Consider the following 19,963-nt stretch of genomic DNA (forward strand, 5'->3'; position numbering starts at 1 on the left):
TGAAAACGAGTTTTTATTTTATTTTTTTATTTTTTTTTATTTTGAGATACAGCACTGAAACAGGCCCTTCGGCCCACCGAGTCTGTACCGACCATCAACCACCCATTTATACTAATCCTACACTAATCCCATATTCCTACAACATCCCCACCTGTCCCTATATTCCCCTACCACCTACCTATACTAGGGGCAATTTATAATGGCCAATTTACCTATTAACTGCAAGTTTTTTGGTAGACACTTTATCAAACACCAGGAGGGAACTAGAAAGCAATGAAGGTGAACAAGGTAAAAGAGACAAACGGAAATCCCATCGGAGAGAAGAGCAGAACTTCTTCAACAATTCCATTCCATTCTCCCAGTTTCTCCGTCTCCGACGCATCTGCTCGGATGATGCTACCTTCCATGACAGTGCTTCTGATATGTCTTCCTTTTTCCTCAACCGAGGATCCCCCCCAACTGTGGTTGATGGGGCTCTCAACTGTGTCCGGCCCATTACCCGCACCTCTACCCTCACCCCTTCCCCTCCCTCCCAGAACTGCGACAGGGTTCCCCTTGTCCTCACTTTCCACTCCACCAGCCTCCAGATCCAAAGGATCATCCTCCGCCATTTCCGCCACCTCCAGTGTGATGCCACTACCAAACACATCTTCCCCTCCCCTCCCCTGTCAGCATTCCGAAGGGATCATTCCCTCCGTGACATCCTGGTCCACTCCTCCACTACCCCCACCACCTCGTCCCCTTCCCATGGCACCTTCCCCTGCAATCGCAGGAGGTGTAATACCTGCCCATTTACCTCCTCTCTCGTCCCTATCCCAGGCCCCAAACACTCCTTTCAGGTGAAGCAGCGATTTACTTGTACTTCTTTCAATGTAGTATACTGTATTCGCTGCTCACAATGTGGTCTCTACATTGGGGAGACCAAGCGCAGACTGGGTGACCGCTTTGCGGAACAACTCCGTTCAGTCCGCAAGCAGGACCCTGAGCTTCCGGTTGCTTGCCATTTCAACACTCCCCCCTGCTCTCATGCCCACATCTCTGTCCTGGGATTGCTGCAGTGTTCCAGTGAACATCAACGCAAGCTCGAGGAACAGCATCTCATTTACCCAATCGGCACACTACAGCCTGCCGGACTGAACATTGAGTTCAATAATTTCAGAGCATGACGGGTCCCCCCCTTTTTATTTTCAGTTATTTTTTCTTTTTTTGTTTTTCTTTTTATTTTATTTTGGTTTGTTTCATCACCATTTTTTTTTACCATGTGCCTACCCACTGTTTTTTATCATGTTTGTGCTTTGGGCCAGGGCTGTTCATTTTTCTGTCCATTAACACCCTCTCTGTACTAATGCTTTGTCTTTCAGCACACCATTAACATACCATTTGCCTTTGTTCCATGACCTTCTGGTCAGTTATTCTCTGTGACCCTGTCCTATCAACACCTCTTTTGTTATCTCTTGCCCCACCCCCACCGGTTTATTTGCTTAAAACTTATTACATTTCTATCCTTTGCCAATTCTGATGAAAGGTCACTGACCTGAAACATTAACTCTGCTTCTCTCTCCACAGATGCTGCCTGACCTGCTGAGTATTTCCAGCATTTCTTGTTTTACCCCATAAACTAATTAAGTTTATTGCTACCTCTTACTGATGTCACACAGGATGTTTCAATGTGTGTGTTTATCTTCCAATTCCCTGGCAACAGAAATTCTATTCTAACAGGGAGCTTGAAATATTTAGTTCTACTTTCTTAAAGGGGAATTTCAGTGAGTCCTGAATACTGATAATTTATTCAATATTTAATTCTAAAAGGTATAATATATAAACTATATCTAAATGCTACCTAATTAAGCCTATTATACCGATTTTCCATCACAGCTTTACTCTGTATCTAACCCCGTGCTGTACCTGTCCTGGGGGGGTGTTTGATGGGGACAGTGTAGAGGGAGCTTTACTCTGTATCTAACCCCGTGCTGTACCTGTCCTGGGAGTGTTTGATGGGGACAGTGTAGAGGGAGCTTTACTCTGTATCTAACCCCATGCTGTACCTGTGCTGGGAGTGTTTGATGAGGACAGTGTAGAGGGAGCTTTACTCTGTATCTAACCCCATGCTTTACCTGTCCTGCGAGTGTTTGATGGGGACAGTCTAGAGGGAGCTTTACTCTGTATCTAACCCCGTGCTGTACCTGTGCTGGGAGTGTTTGATGGGACAGTGTAGAGGGAACTTTACTCTGTATCTAACCCTATGCTGTACCTGTGCTGGGAGTGTTTGATGGGGACAGTGTAGAGGGAGCTTTACTCTGTATCTAACCCTGTGCTGTACCTGTCCTGGGAGTGTTTGATGCGACAGTTCTTTGCAGTGGAGAGAGGAGGATGGAGAAAGGATGAGAGAAAAGGCAGGGGGAGAGAGTGTAAGACAGAAAGAGGGGAAGGAGTGAGGAAGAGAGATGGAAGAATACAGAAAATGAAACATAGAGAGACAGTGAGTCTGAAAGACAGAGACAGAGAAAGTCAACATTAGATAACACTAGTGAGAGAGAGAGTGATTGATGGAGAGTCAGAGTGATAGATACACAGGGAGAAAGAGACACTGAGAAACATTGTGAAACAGAGACGAGAAGAGTAATAGAGCCAAACAGAGAGAGAAGGATTCAGAACAGGAGAGATGGAGAGAAATAGATAAATAAAAGGAGAGCGGCAGAGAGAAAGTTTGATGGACAAAGAAAGTGTGGGAGACAAACAGGAAGACAGAGACATCATGTTTGCTTTGTTGATCTGTCAGTAGTGAAGTAACAAACTGCCCATTACATTAAAGAGCAATGAGTGTCAGAGAGCCAGGAGAATAGTGGAGTTGAGAGCTTTAGAGCAATGTCAGAAAGTAGTTCATCTTCATCGAGGCTGACATCACTCGGATACCAGTTGAGAAGCAGTGAATGGGGATAAGCTGAATAGGGACTGGTAAACACTAAACAGTGAGTGTAAACTGGGCAGGACACAAATTAAAGGTAACAAAAACCATTGGCATGCATGATGTATAACAGCATAGGGACAGGACGTGACTGATTGATTGGATGCTGTAGAGGGACATGACTTCCTTAAAGAGATCAAGTTAACTCAACAAGAGGGCATAGGGTCAGGGAGTGAAGGGCAAGTGTAGGAGAGATATCAGGAAATCTTTCTTTACAAACAGAGTGAGAACCAGCTGGGATGGTCATCAGGAAGGGGGTGGGGGTCAGGAAGGGGGTGGGGGTCAGGACACTGGGCTTAATTAGGAAACAGCCGGATGGTGTAATGGGGAGGCATTGGGGTCGGGGTTGGGGAAGGTGAGATCAAATGGTCTGAAAGGACTTCTTCATTCAAACTAAACTTGAGATCTGCATTCCCATCTATCGTTATTCCCAAAGTAAGGACTGGAGAGAAAGTCTGCAGCAAACGAGCGTCAGTACTGAGGGAGTGCTGCAATGTCGGAGGGTCAGTACTGAGGAAGTGCTGCAATGTCGGAGGGTCAGTATTGAGGGAGTGCCGCACTGTCGGAGGGTCAGTACTGAGGGAGTGCTGCAATGTCGGAGGGTCAGTACTGAGGGAGTGCCGCACTGTCGGAGGGTCAGTACTGAGGGAGTGCCGCACTGTCGGAGGGGCAGTACTGAGAGAGTGCTGCACTGTCGGAGGGTCAGTACTGAGGGAGTGCTGCACTGTCAGAGGGTCAGTACTGAGGGAGTGCCGCACTGTCAGAGGGTCAGTACTGAGGGAGTGCCGCACTGTCGGAGGGTCAGTGCAGAGGGAGTGCTGCACTGTCAGAGGGTCAATACTGAGGGAGTGCTGCACTGTCGGAGGGTCAGTGCAGAGGGAGTGCTGCACTGTCGGAGGGTCAGTACTGGGGGAGTGCCGCACTGTCAGAGGGTCAGTAGTGAGGGAGTGCTGCACTGTCGGAGGGGCAATACTGAGGGAGTGCTGCACTGTCAGAGGGTCAGTAGTGAGGGAGTGCTGCACTGTCAGAGGGTCAGTAGTGAGGGAATGCTGCACTGTCGGAGAGGCAGTACTGAGGGAGTGCTGCACTGTCAGAGGGTCAATACTGAGGGAGTGCTGCACTGTCGGAGGGTCAGTGCAGAGGGAGTGCTGCACTGTCGGAGGGTCAGTACTGAGGGAGTGCCGCACTGTCAGAGGGTCAGTAGTGAGGGAGTGCTGCACTGTCAGAGGGTTAGTACTGAGGGAGTGCTGCACTGTCAGAGGGTCAGTACTGAGGGAGTGCTGCACTGTCAGAGGGTCAGTACTGAGGGAGTGCTGCACTGTTGCACAATAAAACAGTGACTACACTTCAAAAGTACTTTATTGGCTGTAAAGCACTTTAGGATGTCCTGAGGTTGTGAAAGGCGCTATAGAAATGCAAGTCTGTCTTTCTCCTTATAACACGTTCCCTTACAAACATGCGTTGCGGAAAACCCTCAGTGGTGGTGAGATTTCGCAACTATTGATCCAACTCATCTGTTCCTCCTTAACACATCCCACTCACCACACGTTATGTTTCAAATTACTCATATATTGGATCTCAAAATGCTATTTTCTGAAAGAAATCGATTTAATTTGCACTTGAATGAATCAAAAAGACCTCTCAGCACTTTCCCCATGACAGCCCCGGGAAGCTGGGGAGATGGGAGGAAAATCCACTGGGATTCCAGTGCAATTTGCATGCACTGGGTAATGAATACAGCAACGCCACTGGTGGGAGGGTGTAATTACAATGTGACACTTTACATAGGCTCTCTCCATTCTGAATATAAATAGCAGAAGTTATTATAGAAAAGGTTGAGAGGAAATGTGTGAAGATTTTTTACCATATTACAAATATATTGAGGAGAGGCAGATAGATTAAAAATAGAGGCGAAGATAAATAATATGATAGCAGGATAGACAGAGACAAGGAGAGGAAAATGAAGAGAGACAAAGGGAGGACATGATAGAGAGTAACAGAAAGAAAAAAAAAAAGAGTACAAAACTGAGAGAGAACATAATTAAGAAACTGGGATACCCAGAGAGATAGTGAAAGATTAAGCAAGAAAAGGAGTGATAAAGAGGTAGAGATAGAAAGAGAGATAGAGAAAGAAGGGATAAAGTGATTGAATGTTGGAGATATAGTTTGTGTTAGAGGCAGAAAGATAGAAAGAATAGAAAGGGAGATAGAGAGAGTGTTAGGGACAGAGAAACAGACAGAGATAGAGAGAGTTAGTGATAGAGACAGAGAGATAGATATAGAGAGATAGACAGAGTTAGTGAGAGAGAGAGAAATAGACTGAGATGGAGAGGGAGATAGAGAGAGTTGGTGATAGAGACAGAAAAATAGAGATAGAGAGAGAGATAGAGAGAGTTAGAGAGAGCGAGAAATAGACAGAGATAGAGAGGAAGCTAGAGAGAGTTAGTGACAGAGACAGAGAGATAAAGAGGAAAATAGAGTTAGTGATAGAGACGGAGACAGAGAGATAGAGAAGGAGATAGAGAGTTAGTGAGAGAGACAGAGGCAGAGAGATAGAGAGGGAGATAGAGAGTTAGTGAGAGAGACAGAGGCAGAGAGATAGAGAGGGAGATAGAGTTAGTGAGAGAGATAGAGAGAGTTAGTGTTATAAAGAGAGAGAGACAGAGAAGTAGTTGAGGGAGAGTGATCCCTGAAATGTGTATTTCTCTGCTTCCTGATGCTCTGAGAGGTAAAGGTTTAAAGGACATGTGGTTTCCTACTTAAGTGTTAAAGAGCGAGTGTTGGAGTCAGGGGCGGGAGTCACATTTCACTTGGCGTTGCAGAGTGTGCTGAGATACAGGAGTGTAGGATTGACCCTGTAGCAGAGCTGCCGAGGAGCCACACACACAAAGTGCATTTAATGAGCTACTGGTACAGGTTGTTAAGGAGAAGCAGATAAATCCGGCTCTCCTCTCACTGCCAGAGAGGTGGAAATCGCAGCAAATCCATTGTGACAGGGTGAAGGTAAGCAATGGGGCTGAATCAGGTTAAATCCTGCTGCATAGGGAGCTGCTGCTTCTCTCTGAGCTTTCAGTTACTCTGTTCGCTGGGTTTCTGTAGAATCTGTAACTGTGTTGGCGGCTGGGTGACAGGGTCAGCTCAGCTCAATCCTCTCTAGCTGCTCTATTCTGTTCAGCCAGAGAGATAGCACAGGGGCACAGAGAGACACAGGGATAGGGAGTGACAGAGACATAGACACATACACACAGTTTACAGTGTCCTCATTCACCTGCTCTCCAATATGCTGCTTCTCAAGTTCCCAAGTCTCCGAGATCTTCTCCTATGCAACACAGACGTTTGCTGCAAATGCCTCACTTCAGCTGCAACCTATCTCTCTCTATCTGTCTTTCTCACTCTCTCTGTTTCTCTTGCTGTCTCACTCTCTGTCCTCACTGTGTCTCACTCACTCTCTCTTTCTGACTCTCACTCTGTCTCTCACTCTCTGACTCTCTCACTCTGTCTCACTCTGTCTGTCTCTCTGTCCTCACTGTGTCTCACTCACTCTCTCTTTCTGACTCTCTCTCTGTCCCTCACTCTCTGACTCTCTCTCTGTCTGACTCTCTCTGTCTGTTTCACTCACTATCTCACTCTCTGTCTCTCTCTCTGTCTGTTTCTCTCACTATCTCACTCTCTGTCTCTCTCACTCTTTGTCTCTCTCTGTCCTCACTGTGTCTCACTCACTCTCTCTTTCTGACTCTCACTCTGTCTCTCGCTCTCTGTCTCTCTCACTCTGTCTGTCTGTTTCTCACTCTCTGACTCTCTCTCTGTCTGTTTCGCTCACTATCTCACTCTGTTTCTCTCTCTGCCTGTTTCTCTCACTATCTCACTCTCTGTCTCTCTCACTCTTTGTCTCTCTCTGTCCTCACTGTGTCTCACTCACTCTCTCTTTCTGACTCTCACTCTGTCTCTCGCTCTCTGTCTCTCTCACTCTGTCTGTCTGTTTCTCACTCTCTGACTCTCTCTCTGTCTGTTTCGCTCACTATCTCACTCTGTTTCTCTCTCTGCCTGTTTCTCTCACTATCTCACTCTCTGTCTCTCTCACTCTTTGTCTCTCTCTGTCTCTCACTCTCTCACTCTGTGTCTCTCACTGTCTGTCCCTTGCTCAAGTCTCTGTCTCTATCGGAATCTTTCAGAAGTTATTTACTATGACATCAGTACCTGTCTGTTTCTGACTGTTATTATTAGACAATCTGTGCTTTAAAAAACAGATGGAAGGATGCAGAGATGATCAAAGGGTTAACTTAAAGCTGTAGTCTTTTTATTCAGATGCAAAAATGAACCTTGCTTACAAAATGTTACTAGAACAGTTTGAGCATCAGTAACATGATGCACAGTATTAGTAATGTTAGCTGACGTTGTGGTGACATTATTTTAAGTATTACTAGATTAATCAAACTCAGTATTATTACTTTCAGAACTGTTGATTCCATAACAGACACTGCCTGACCTCCCTATCTCAGTAATCTCCTCCAGCCCTACAACCCTACGAGTGCTCTGTGTTCCTCCATCTCTGACCTCTTGTGTATCCTCCAAAGGGAGGATTCAGGGAGGTGTACCATCCGATTGTCCGTTCATTAACACTATGTGGCAGCTGTGACCCCTCACTTCCCTCAGGCCCCAGGGAGCCTCAGAAAAGGGAAGACTGTACAGGGACTGCTGGTTGAGCGAGCTTCATTAGAAAATGACCCTTACTGATTCCATACTTTCCTATTCTTGACAGTGTTAATCCAGGAACAATGTTCCCTGAGGGGGAAGGTTAAATCCCAGGGATCAGGAGTAAAAGCGGGGGAGTTAGGAGCAGGAAGGGAAGTTGCAGATCTTTATCAGCCAAGGTGAAATTGGGTTGTAGACAAGTAACCAGAGACGGAAATGGGTAATGGATCCAGGGCAAGAACATGAGTGTCTGCAAAGGGAAGGGATTAATTAGCACATTAAGAAAGTGAGTAGTTGGGATTGAGGGATATGGGGAGAAGGTGGGTAGGTAGGATTGAGGGATATGGGGCAAAGTCATAGAGTTATACAGCACAGAAACAGGCCCTTCGGTCCATCATGTCCAAACACCTATCTATTCTAATCCCATTTTCCTGCACTTGGCCCGTAGCCTTGTATGCTATGGCGTTTCAAGTGCTTATCTAAATACTTCTTAAATGTTGTGAGGGTTCCTGCCTCTGTCACCCCTTCAGGCAGTGTGTTCCAGATTCCAACCACCCTCTGGGTAAAAAATTTTTTTCCTCAAATCCCCTCTAAACCTCCTGCCCCTTACCTTAAATCTATGCCATAATAAAAACAAGAAATGCTGGAAATACTCAGCAGGTCTGGCAGCATCTGTGGAGAGAGGCACAGTGGCACAGTGGTTAGCATTGTAGCCTCACAGCTCCAGGGACCCGGGTTCGATTCTGGGTACTGCCTGTGTGGAGTTTGCAAGTTCTCCCTGTGTCTGCGTGGGTTTTCTCCGGGTGCTCCGGTTTCCTCCCACAAGCCAAAAGACTTGCAGGTTGGTAGGTAAATTGGCCATTATAAATTGTCACTAGTATAGGTAGGTGGTAGGGAAATATAGGGACAGGTGGGGATGTTTGGTAGGAATATGGGATTAGTGTAGGATTAGTATAAAAGGGTGGTTGATGGTCGTCACAGACTCGGTGGGCCGAAGGGCCTGTTTCAGTGCTGTATCTCTAATCTAATCTAATCTAATCTTAACGTTTCAGGTCAGTGACCCTTCATCAGAACTCAGGGTTCAGGATTCTGAAGCAGGGTCACTGACCTGAAACATTAACTCTGCTTCTCTCTCCGCAGATGCTGCCAGACCTGCTGAGTATTTCCAGCATTTCTTGTTTTTATTTCAGATTTCCAGCATCCGCAGTATTTTGCATTTACTTAAATCTATGCCCCCTGGTTATTGATCTCTCCGCGAAGGGAAAAAGTTTCTTCCTATCTACCCTATCAATGCCCCTCATACTTTTGTATACCTCAATCAGGTCCCCCCTCAGCCTTCTCTGCTCCAAGGAAAACAACCCTAGCCTTTCCAGTCCCTCTTCATAGCTGAACTGCTCCAGCCCAGACAACATCCTGGTGAAACTCCTCTGCACCCTATCCAGTGCAATCACATCCTTCCTATAGTGTGGTGACCAGAACTGTACACAGTACTCCAGCTGTGGCCTAACTAGCATTTTATACAGTTCCATCATAACCTCCCTGCTCTTATATTTTATGCCTCGGCTAAAAAAGGCAAGTATCCCATATACCTTCCTAACCACCTTATCTACCTGTGCTGCTGCCTTCAGTGATCTATGGACAAGTACACCAAGGTCCTTCTGACCCTCTGTACTTGCTAGGGTCCTACCATCCATTGTATATTCCCTTGCCTTGTTAGTCCTCCCAAAATGCATCACCTCACACTTCTCAGGATTAAATTCCATTTGCCACTGCTCCACCCATCTTACCAGCCCATCTATATCGTCCTGTAATCTAAGGCTTTCCTCCTCACTATTTATGACACCACCAGTTTTTGTGTCATCTGCAAACTTACTGATCATACCTCCTATATTCACATCTAAATCATTAATGTACACTACAAACAGCAAGGGTCCCAGCACCGATCCCTGTGGTACACCACTGGTCACAGGCTTCCACTCACAAAAACAACCCTCGACCATCACCCTCTGCCTCCTGCCTCTAATTCACACAAAAACTCACACTGGACTCAAATAAGACTGGCAATTACAACATGGTAACCATCACAAAGAGACCAAGAGACCAGGCACAGTGGTGCAGTGGTTAGCACCGCAGCCTCACAGCTCCAGCGACCCGGGTTCAATTCTGGGTACTGCCTGTGTGGAGTTTGTAAGTTCTCCCTGTGTCTGCGTGGGTTTCCTCCGGGTGCTCTGGTTTCCTCTCACAGCCAAAGACTTGCAGCTTGATAGGTAAATTGGCCATTATAAATTGCCCCTAGTATAGGTAGGTGGTAGGGGAATTGTGGGGATGTGGTAGGAATATGGGATTAATGTAGGATTAGTATAAATGAGTGGTTGATGGTCAGCACAGACTCGGTGGGCTGAAGTGCCTGTTTCAGTGCTGTATCTCTAAAATAAAATGAAGCAGAAACAGTGTGACAGATGGAGAGAGGTAGAGAAAGATGGGACTTTTTTTTTATTTGTTTATGGGATGTGGACGTCGCTGGCCAGGCCAGCATTTATTGCCCATTCCTAATTGCCCTTAAGAAGGTGGTGGTGAGCTGCCTTCTTGAACCGCTGCAGTCCTGGGGTGTAGGTACACCAACAGTGCTGTTAGGAAGGGAGAGAGATGAAAATGAAAAGAAAGAAGCAGACACTGAGTGGATAAACAGCAGCAGAGAGAGAGAGAGAGAGAGAGTGCAGCAGGCGAGGGAGACAAAGGTAGAGGGACAGAGACAGAGAAAGAAAGCATTTGAGTGAGAAAGGAGGACAGAGAGGAGACAGAAGCTGATAGGGGCAGGGAGAGGGGCAGTAACAGAAAGAATGAGGGGGCAGATAAAGGGAGAGAAGGACAGAGCTATAGTGAGGGACAGCATGAGAAGGACAAGAGAGATGCAGAGAAACTGAGCAGAACAAAGGACAAAATGAGAGAGGGAGTGAGAGCAAAAGAAAGCAAGAACAAGACAGAAAGAGGAATAGGGAATGAGACATTGAGGGAAGGGTAGAAAGAGAGAGATTGCTTGCTTTACTCTGTAATTTATGAACTATTTCTAAAATTACAGGAAACTGTGGATTTGAAACATGCAATTTCCGGAATGTGACTTCATTAGCAAATAATTATTTGCAGAGAAAACAGATAGTTTTCTTTTTTGAAATACGAATTTCACTCTCTGAATGTTGGCAGGAAATTCAGCCCTGGGAGTATCACATCCATTGCCTAAACTCCTGCACCCTTGACCCTATTCCCACTAAAATGCTCACCATCCAACTCCCCCTCCTGATTCCCGCGTTTGCCAATATTGTTAACAGTTTCATCCCCTCAGGTTCTGTCCCCTCCCCTTCAAATCTGCCATCATCCCATCCCTCCTCAAAAAAAAGGAATCCTTGATGTCTCCAGCCTTGCAAACTATTGTCCCATCTCCAACCTCCCTTTCCTCTTCAAATCTCTTGAATGTATTGTCACCTCGCAAATCCGTGTCCATCTTTCCTAGAATTCATATTTGGATCCTTCCATTCAGGTTTCCACCCCTGTCACAATACCAAATCAGCTCTTTACAGGGTCACAAATGACATCAGACATGTCCCTCTCCCTTTCGTATGCCTCCCAGACCCTTTCTTTGTCCCCTTCTCTTTCTTTCTGTCTTCCACATTCTCTCTCTCCTACTTTGTAGCAGGAGTTACAGGACAGTGACCGGGAGTCGGAATCCAGTTCATTTGTTTTTTCTCTATAGAGTGCAACGGACATCATTGTCTTTGATATTTTTCAAGTGTGTGTTAGTTTGATGAGGGTTTTTGCGGGAAGGAATGTTGCTGACAGGCTGTATAGCTCCAGATCCTCAAACAATTTCCAGTCTTCGGTGTCCCAAATTCCAACAGTATTTCCTGCAGGATTAGGCATGATTCCAGGAGATTGTAAATGAAACACCATTTCCTTTTGCTGCAGTATCTCTCTTCCTGTCAGAATGCTGATTCCTCACAGAATTGGCCATTCCCCTTGTGTGAATCAACAGTCAGCTGACTGCTCCTCCAGGGAAGGTGTGCTCGGCCAGAATAATCCTGTCCTCATGCAGTTTTCATACACAAACAGGGATCACAGGATGGAGATCAGAAGCAGGAATCCTGCACGTTTTCTAACCTTAGTCTTGGGGACACAGAGATCCATATCAGCCATTTCACTATCAGATGGGATTGTCATGTTGTGTGCTGCAGCTCAATGTTCATGATGTACCTGCCCTGGGAGTGTTTGATGGGGGACAGTGTAGAGGAAGGTTTACTCTGTATCTAACCCTGTTTTTTTTTCTCTAAGGTGACCTTTATACCCCAGGCCCCTTTTATATATTTTATGTCGAGGGGGCCTTTATTCCTCAGGCCCCCTTTATATACATACTTTTAAAATAACTTAATTAAAAACAGATAAATAAACCAAAAAAACTCAAATTAAAATGCCATTCTCGGCGTCGACGATGCACTCCAGTCCCTGCGGAGCCAACCAGTCGCGGAAGGCCTCAAGCGTACCGGCGGACACCGCATGCTCCTTCTCCAGGGACACCAGGTGCGAAGGTAACCGCAGAAGAGGGGCAGGCAATCGGGGAGGACGGACCGCCCGACGGCCCGCAGCCTGGACCTGTGAATTGCCACCTTGGCCAGGCCCAGGAGCAGACTGACAGGGAGATCCTCCCCCTGGCCCACGCCCCTCCGCACCAGGTGCCCAAAGATCAGGAGCGTGGGACTGAAGTGCAACCAAAACATGAGGAGCAGTCCATGAACCGACTTCAAAGTCTATTGTACGGGACCTCCACCCCAGGTCCCCAATGTAAAGTTGGAGGACTCCCTCGTAGAGAGACCTCCATCGGGGTTTGCTCTCGCCGCCAGATGGCAACGCGGACCGCCAGGGCGCGTCCGGCCGGCTGACAAGTGCGAGGAATTGGAGTGTGTGCAGGAGCAGCCCGGACAGGAAACCCCTCTGCACCGATTGGAATGGCACGGAGGGCATTTCTGAAAGGTGGCTCGGGTTGTGCGGGACCAGCTCCTGAGGAGGGTTTCGGGGCCTGGGTCCGATGAGCAGTTCCGGCCGAGCGGGAGTCAGCTCGGCCGGGAGCGCTCCGCACTCCCGAGTCCCCTCGCCACCCGCAGTGAGGGGCGTCCCGGGGGCTTCGGCTACTCCTCCGCCGGCCGGTCCGTCACCGGAGTCGGCGGCCCGGACAGCCGAGGCGCTCTCCTCCACCAGCAGGGGAGCGCCCTGACTGGAGGCGACCATGTTCCAGACTCGGAATAGATCCCGGTAAAAGACAAGCAACTCCCTCAGAGAGGCGCGGCTAACGGACTCCACCGGGAGATGCGTGTCGTCTCGAAGGCAGTGACACTGGCGGAAAAAATACGTCGCCAGCGCACACCATCTGGGAGGATGCTCGATGTACAGGTATTTCTAATGGGTCCGACGACGGAGAGTCGCACCCTGGGTGCGGACGCACACCAGTGACTGGTCGGCCTCCTCGATCGGGAGACTCAGGACTGCGGCAGAGACCCAGTGTTTCCTCTTGCCCCAGAAGAAATTGACGAGTTTCTTCTGGATCTTGGTGGCAAATGCAGGGCGCGGGGCCAAAGTGACCAACCGGTACCACAACATGGAGGCCAACAGTTGGTTTATGACCAGCGCTCGGCCCCTGTAGGAAAGCACTTGAAGCAGTCCTGTCCAGCGCCCCAGCCGAGCGGTGACTTTCACCTCCAACTCCTGCCAGTTTGCCGGCCAGGCTTCCTCAGCGGGGCTAAGGTGGACTCCCAAATACAGGAGGTGCGTGGTGCTCCACGCAAAAGATGTCAACTCCTCCGGCAGGGAGTCCACCCGCCATTGACCCACCAGGAGTCTGGAACATTTCTCCCAATTGATCCTTGCGGAGGACGCGGCAGAAAATGTCTGCTGGCAGTCGCACATCCTCCGCAAATCAATGGGATCTGTGACCGCGAGGAGCACATCTCCGGCATAAGCCGAGAGGATGACCCGCATGGCCGGCTCGCGCAGAGCCAATCCCATCAACCTCCTGCGAAGCAGGCACAGGAACAGCTCCACGCAGATGGTGTACAGTTGGCCGGACATGGGGCACCCCTGACGCACTCCTCTCCCAAAGCGAAGGGGCGCCATCAAGGACCCATTAACCTTGACTAGACACTCTGCGGTGGCGTATAAAAGTCGGACCCGGGCCACTAAATGCGGCCTGAGTCCGAAAGCGCGCAGAGTCCCGAAAAGGTATTTGTGATCCACCCTGTTGAACGCCTTCTCCTGATCAAGGGAGAGAAAGGCGACCGACTGACCAGTCCTCTGGGAAAGATGGATCAGGTCCCGGACCAGGTGGATGTTGTCCTGGATGGACTGGCCTGGGACCGTGTAGGACTGGTCGGGGTGGATCATGTGGGCCAGCACGGAGCCCAGGCGGGTAGACATAGCCCGGGCAAAGTTCTTATAATCCGTGCTGAGGAGGGAGACCAGACGCCAGTTTTTAAGCAGGCGGAGATCGCCCCTCTTCGGCAGCAGGACGATGACCACCCTATGCCACGAGAGGGGCATCTCCCCGGTCGCCAGGTTTCCCCCCAGGACCCGCGCGTAATCATCCCCCAGGACGTCCCAGAACGCCCTGAGGAACTCCACGGTCAACTCATCCAACCCTAGGGATTTGCCCCTTGAGAGCTGGTGGAGGGCGCCAGTCAGCTCCGCCAACGTGAGCGGAGCCTCCAATCCTTCGGCGCCATCCGGGCTGACCTGCAGCAGGTCCTCCCACAAATCTTTGCGCGCATCCTCGCTGGACGGATCCGGAGAGAACAACACACTGTAATAAGTACGGACCAGGAGGTCCATTCCCTCCGGATCCGTGATGGAGGATCTGTCGTCGGCCAGCAGCTCAACGAGCTGCTTACGGACCCCCCGCCATTTTTCCAGCGAGTAGAAGAAGGGTGAGGCGCGGTCAAAATCTTCCAGGATCTGGATCTGCGACCTCACGTACGCGCCTCGGGACCCTACGAGCTGTAGGTCCCTCAGCGCGCCCTTCTCTTTGTACGCCTGCCACAGGGCCGGGTCCGCGACGGCATGACCAAGGTGGGACACCAAGTCGAGCACCTCCCTCTCAAGGCGCCCAATCTCGGCTTCCCGCCTCTTGGTCGACCCCTTCGCATACTCCTGACAGAAGACGCAGATGTGAGTCTTGCTCACATCCCACCATAGCCTCAAGGAGGGGAAGCCCCCCTGCTTCCTTCTCCAGTCGGCCCCGAATCGACAGAACGAGTCCCGAAATCGCTCGTCCTCCAGCAGCCAGTTGTTAAAGTGCCAGTACGCGGACCCCGCCCGCGTGCGGAGCGGAGTGAACTCTGCCCACACCAGGCGGTGGTCCGAGCACGGCACCAGCCGCATGGAGGCCGCCGAGACGCGGGAGACGTACGCCTGCGAAAAGTACAGGCGGACGATTCGGGACCCCCCTCCTCCAGACCTCCACGTGAAGGCGCTGGAGTCGGGATGGAGATTCCGCCAGACGTCCATCAAGTTAAGGGAGCTGATCAGTCCCCTCAACTTCTCCACCGACGCTTGGCTGCGCTGGGGACCGGAACGATCCCCCACCTCGAGGGTGCAGATAAAGTCTCTCCCGAGGATGATGCACTCGCCGCTATCGATGGAGCTCAAGAGAACGGACACTTCTTCAAAGAAGCGCGCTTGCAACGTGCCGGGCCTGGGCACGTACACGTTCACAAAGTGGAGCGGCACGCTACCCAGGCGAACGGCGAGGTGGAGCAAGCGACCTGGCACGAGCTCCTTGACTCCTTGCCGTTGATGTTGAGGCTGGCTATGGTTATCTTCATGTCAAAGGTACTTAAAACCCGTCACCAACACCTCACGGCGAGGAGGGAGTGGAAGTGCACCTGGCCCTCCACTCCCCCAGCAGCCCATTGAGGAACACATTAAAACGGCGCCTCTCAACCAGTTTCACGCCCGCGCGCTTGCCCGCTTTCTTAAGGGCGGCACGGACGGACTGGATGATCAGCGCCAGATTCGACCAACGGCCGAGGACCAGCTGAACTTTATTGCGGCAACCCCTGCAAGCCGCGAGGAAATCCCGGAGTTCCGCCGTGGGGATGAGAGGAGATTCGGTGGGAGGCACGAGGGACTCCACCACCTCACTGGCGATGGAATCAAGGTTATCCTCCGTGCCCCACACCGAATCCCCATCCTCCTCCGGGTCGTCACCGCCAGCGGCTGACACATCCACCACACACTGTGGGGTGGACTTCCCGGCCGCGCCAGCTGATCCTGCCTCCGTCACGATCCCACCCCCAGGACCGATGGCGGAGGAGTCCTCTCTGGGATCTACTGTGAAACTGGAGCCTGTGGGCGGCAGCAGTTCAGGAACCCCCTCCACCTCCGTCCCCAGGCCAATGAGTGGTCCAGGGGAGACAGAAGTTCCCGACTCCGGAAATCCAGCCGGAGCCGAGACCGGAGGCGGAGAGAGGAGGCCATCTCCCGCTCCGCCAGCACCCACAGGCCCAGCAGATAGGGCAGCATTCTCAGTTATAACCGGGTCGGGTGTCTCCTGGTTGGTGGTGGACTCCGGCTGGGAGGGCCGACCCTTTAGGGCCTCGCCCTCCCCTCTCCTCAGGGCACCCGACCCAGTGGCAGTGGCAGAATGGGCGGCGTCCTCAGGCTCCCCCACCACAAGCAGGGCCCCACTTACTCCTTCAGGAGGGGCCTCATGTACTGGGGCCTTCCCCTCCTCTCCATCCTGAGGAATAGGGAGCTCCTGCCCGGACTTTGTAGCCTCGGTGGTGGCGGTAGGCGAAACCTGGGGACCCGAAACAGGAGACAGCTCCCCTCCAACAGATGGGCCCTGCGCCTCAGGGCCCCTTGTTACCTCTGTAGAGGGGTGCCTTCTCCTCTTTTTCCCACTGGGGCGCAGAGGCTCAGAGACCTCCATGTCATCAGAGGTCTCCGCACCCTCCTTTTTTTTTAGTCACCCTGGGCCTGAGCCGAGCCCTGGGACAGGTGGATTCCGTGAGAACGGGCTTTGGGCTGAGCTCAGGCTTGGGTTGTTTCAATGTGTCCAGGGGACGCGCCTCTTCATGTTTCTTTTTCTTCCGTGTCTTCCTTTCACTCGGACGGACACTCCCCTCCCCGCTGGAGGCTGTGAAAACCACAGCCTCCGGAACCGACTGAGCGGTGTCTGTTGGATATGTGGGGGGAGTGGGAGGAGGTGCTATGGAAACACCCTGGGCCGCCGAGGTGGAGCTGGCGACCGGGCGGTTGGGGCAGTTCTTACGAACATGCCCCACCCCTTGCAGACGTGGCACCGCGCCCCATCCGAGGTCCAAAAGACGCAGTAGGCCGTCCCCTGGAACTCCACATTAAATTGGCCTTCCGAGTCCTCCTCCCGCGCCAGCTGCAGAAATAACTGGCGGCGGAAGGAGTAGACATGTTGGAGGCTGTGTTCCCGAAGACCAAGCTGGCCTGGGGTGATACCCGACTTCACCTCCCCCATCTGGTGCAGGTGGGGGAGGAGGAGCTCACTGGGAATGAAGGGTGGGACGTTGGGTAGCATTATCCGCTGCACAGTGGCCCCCAGAAGGTCCTCTGACAGGAAGGTCCCCCCCACAGCGAGCCCCTTACTCAGGGCCAGGGACACCGCCCGCTCGGTCCTCAAAAAGAACACAGCCTTCCCATACATCTTTGAGGCCGCAACAATGGCCGAGGGGCCGAAAACCTCGGCCATTGCCTTTACGCAGGCCTCAATAGACATGTTGGGGTGGGGATAGCTCTTCACCCCATGGCTGGATGTTAGCAATTTAAAGGGTGACGGGACCACGTGGGCAGCCACAGAAGCTGCAGCTGCATAGGTAGTAGAGGGCCCCGCCACCGGTGATGAAGGGCTTGCCATGGGTCTAAGAGCTAAACCCACCCCAAATTGTGGGCTTGCACACTAAATATCAGAGATTCACAGAAAATATTGAATATGTATTAAAAACAAACAAACAACAGGTTAGGGGAGAGGTTGAGGTAATAGAGGAGAGGTAAAGACAGGCTGGAAGGGATGACTTGCTTTCTGGAGGTGGTGCTCACAGTACACTTAAAACAGTCTTTGCACTTGGTCTTCCGGTCTTCTGGTTGGGGGAGTCGTCTTCACCTGGGTCAGCTGAAGCTGCCCAGGCACTATCTATCCCCTTCCGTCTGTTTAGCCGGGCAGCTTCAGCTGACCCAGGCTTGGCAATTGGGGTGGGGAGGGAGCTTTCCTGTGTGCTTTTGCAGCAGCACAGATTACTGTTGAATTGGCAGCCCCACCCCTTGTTGTTCCAGCCACTTGTTCCTCCCCCAACAGTCCAAAGTAAATTACTGGTGTTCAGCACCCACCTCCAGACAAAGCCTTGTTTCCAACAAAAAAGAATGTCGCTTTCTTCTCTTTTAAAGGTGATTGTTGTTGGAGTTTTCCTCTGCTTGTTTGTAGCTGCTCTCCCTTGCTCACTGTAGCTCCTCTCTCCACCTCTGCAACCTCCAACTGCCACCAGCACTCTCAGCTGAGGCTCGTTGCTGCAATCAGCAGTCAATACTCCACTTCGCCAGCAGCCAACCCCGTTTTTTTTTTGTTTTCTTTTTTTTATATAAGGTGGCCTTTATACGCCAGGCCCCTTTTATATTTTTCACGTCGAGGGGGCCTTTATTCCTCAGGCCCCCTTTATATACATATTTACAGTTTTAAAATAACTTTATTAAAACCAGATAAATAAACAAAAAAACTCAAGTTAAAATGCCATTCTCGGTGTCAATGATGCACTCCAGTCCCTGCGGTGCCCACCGGTCGCGGAAGGCCTCAAGCGTACCGGCGGACACCGCATGCTCCTTCTCCAGGGACACCCGGGCGCAAACGTAACCGCAGAAGAGGGGCAGGCAATCGGGGAGGACGGAACCCCCGACGGCCCGCAACCTGGACCTGTGAATTGTCACCATGGCCAGGCCCAGGAGCAGACCGACGAGGAGATCCTCCTCCCGGCCGCTGTGCTGTACCTGTCCTGGGAGTGTTTGATGGGACAGTTTAGAATGAGCTACCTGCAGCAGATCTTCATCCAATGACCTCTGCTGAAGATAGCCTGTATGTGCAAGGGCTCATACATTAGGGGAGGGGACTGTTGTTACCCATCATCTCATTCACCCCCGAATCTAATCGGTCTAAGGGATATAGGAAAAGGTGGGTGGGTTGAGTTTACCTGTCATTACGGATGACCCTGTAAGCTTTACAGGTTCTAAATGTTTGTTTCCTGGTTGTTTTTCAGGAAAATGAAACCGGTGTGAAGGAGCAGCAACTATCAAGCAAAATCCAGCAAGATATTGGGGAATGAGATTGGCTCAAGGGTTATAGGGAGGCAGTAATGATGAGACCAGGCAGTCTGTCCTCTCTCTGTAGTCTGATTCTCCCGCTCGCTGTGCTCGGGACAGTGTGGGCTGCTGTGGACTCCTTCGACTATGTTCACAAAGGGTGGCAGCGGCTGTTGGAGGAAGGACCTAGGTGCCCTCCCTGTGAGTTAGACCAGTGCCTCACTCCCCAGCAATGCCTCGCTGGCATGGTGAGGGACTCCTGCGACTGCTGCTGGGAGTGTGGCAACATCGAGGGGCAAATATGTGACCTGGACAATGGCAACTATTTCTATGGTCGGTGTGGAGCGAGGCTGGAGTGTAGGCTGGACCTGGGGGATCTGAGACATGGGGAGGTTCCCGAACCACGGTGCATGTGTCAGTCCAACCAGGCCGTGTGTGGCTCCAATGGGAAGACCTACCCACAGATCTGCAAGTTCCAAGAGGCTTCCAATGGCAACATGACATTCAACATTACCCTGGTACACGAGGGACCCTGTGAAGGAGGTAAGAATGGGGGCAGGGTGGGCTTAGGGGTGAAGGTGCTTACACCGGGGGAGAGGACGGGAGGGGGAATTAGTGTGTACTGGAGCGGGAAGGGAAGTGTCTGAGCATGGCAATAAGGGTCACACCCACAGTATGTTCATGGTCCTTGGCCCACTGCAGTCTCAGGGTAGAATGTAATGCAGCGGCTCAAGGCGGGAATGATGGCATGGGGCAGCGGAGAATCGCATCGGAATCAGCTACCTGGAAATACGGCGTCGGATGTTTGTCAGCGACAGGAAGGCACCAAGGCGGCATTACCTCCCCAGTGTGATGGCAAGTTATTTTAAATTGCTGAGCAGTTGCTTTTAATGTATTTATATCTGATTATCCTCTATTTAATGGTTGGATTGTGATTTAGTGGACGGCGGG

The 19,963-nt window shown here is 50.9% G+C and overlaps 1 protein-coding gene across 1 annotated transcript in view; it reads left to right on the forward strand.

Annotated features, from left to right (window-relative positions):
* The first annotated feature begins 5,761 nt into the window (after positions 1 to 5,761).
* LOC137380985 (kazal-type serine protease inhibitor domain-containing protein 1-like) overlaps positions 5,762 to 19,963 on the forward strand; it is a 47,426-nt gene continuing 33,224 nt past the window's right edge. Inside the window, exons 1-2 of the mRNA XM_068053405.1 lie at positions 5,762 to 5,968; positions 18,970 to 19,555. Of these exons, the coding sequence (XP_067909506.1) occupies positions 19,066 to 19,555 (490 nt within the window). The 5' untranslated portion in view covers positions 5,762 to 5,968; positions 18,970 to 19,065. The remainder of the gene's footprint in view (positions 5,969 to 18,969; positions 19,556 to 19,963) is intronic.

Source organism: Heterodontus francisci, chromosome 20 (assembly GCF_036365525.1).
Source record: "Heterodontus francisci isolate sHetFra1 chromosome 20, sHetFra1.hap1, whole genome shotgun sequence".
In the NCBI taxonomy this organism is placed as follows: Eukaryota; Metazoa; Chordata; class Chondrichthyes; order Heterodontiformes; family Heterodontidae; genus Heterodontus; species Heterodontus francisci.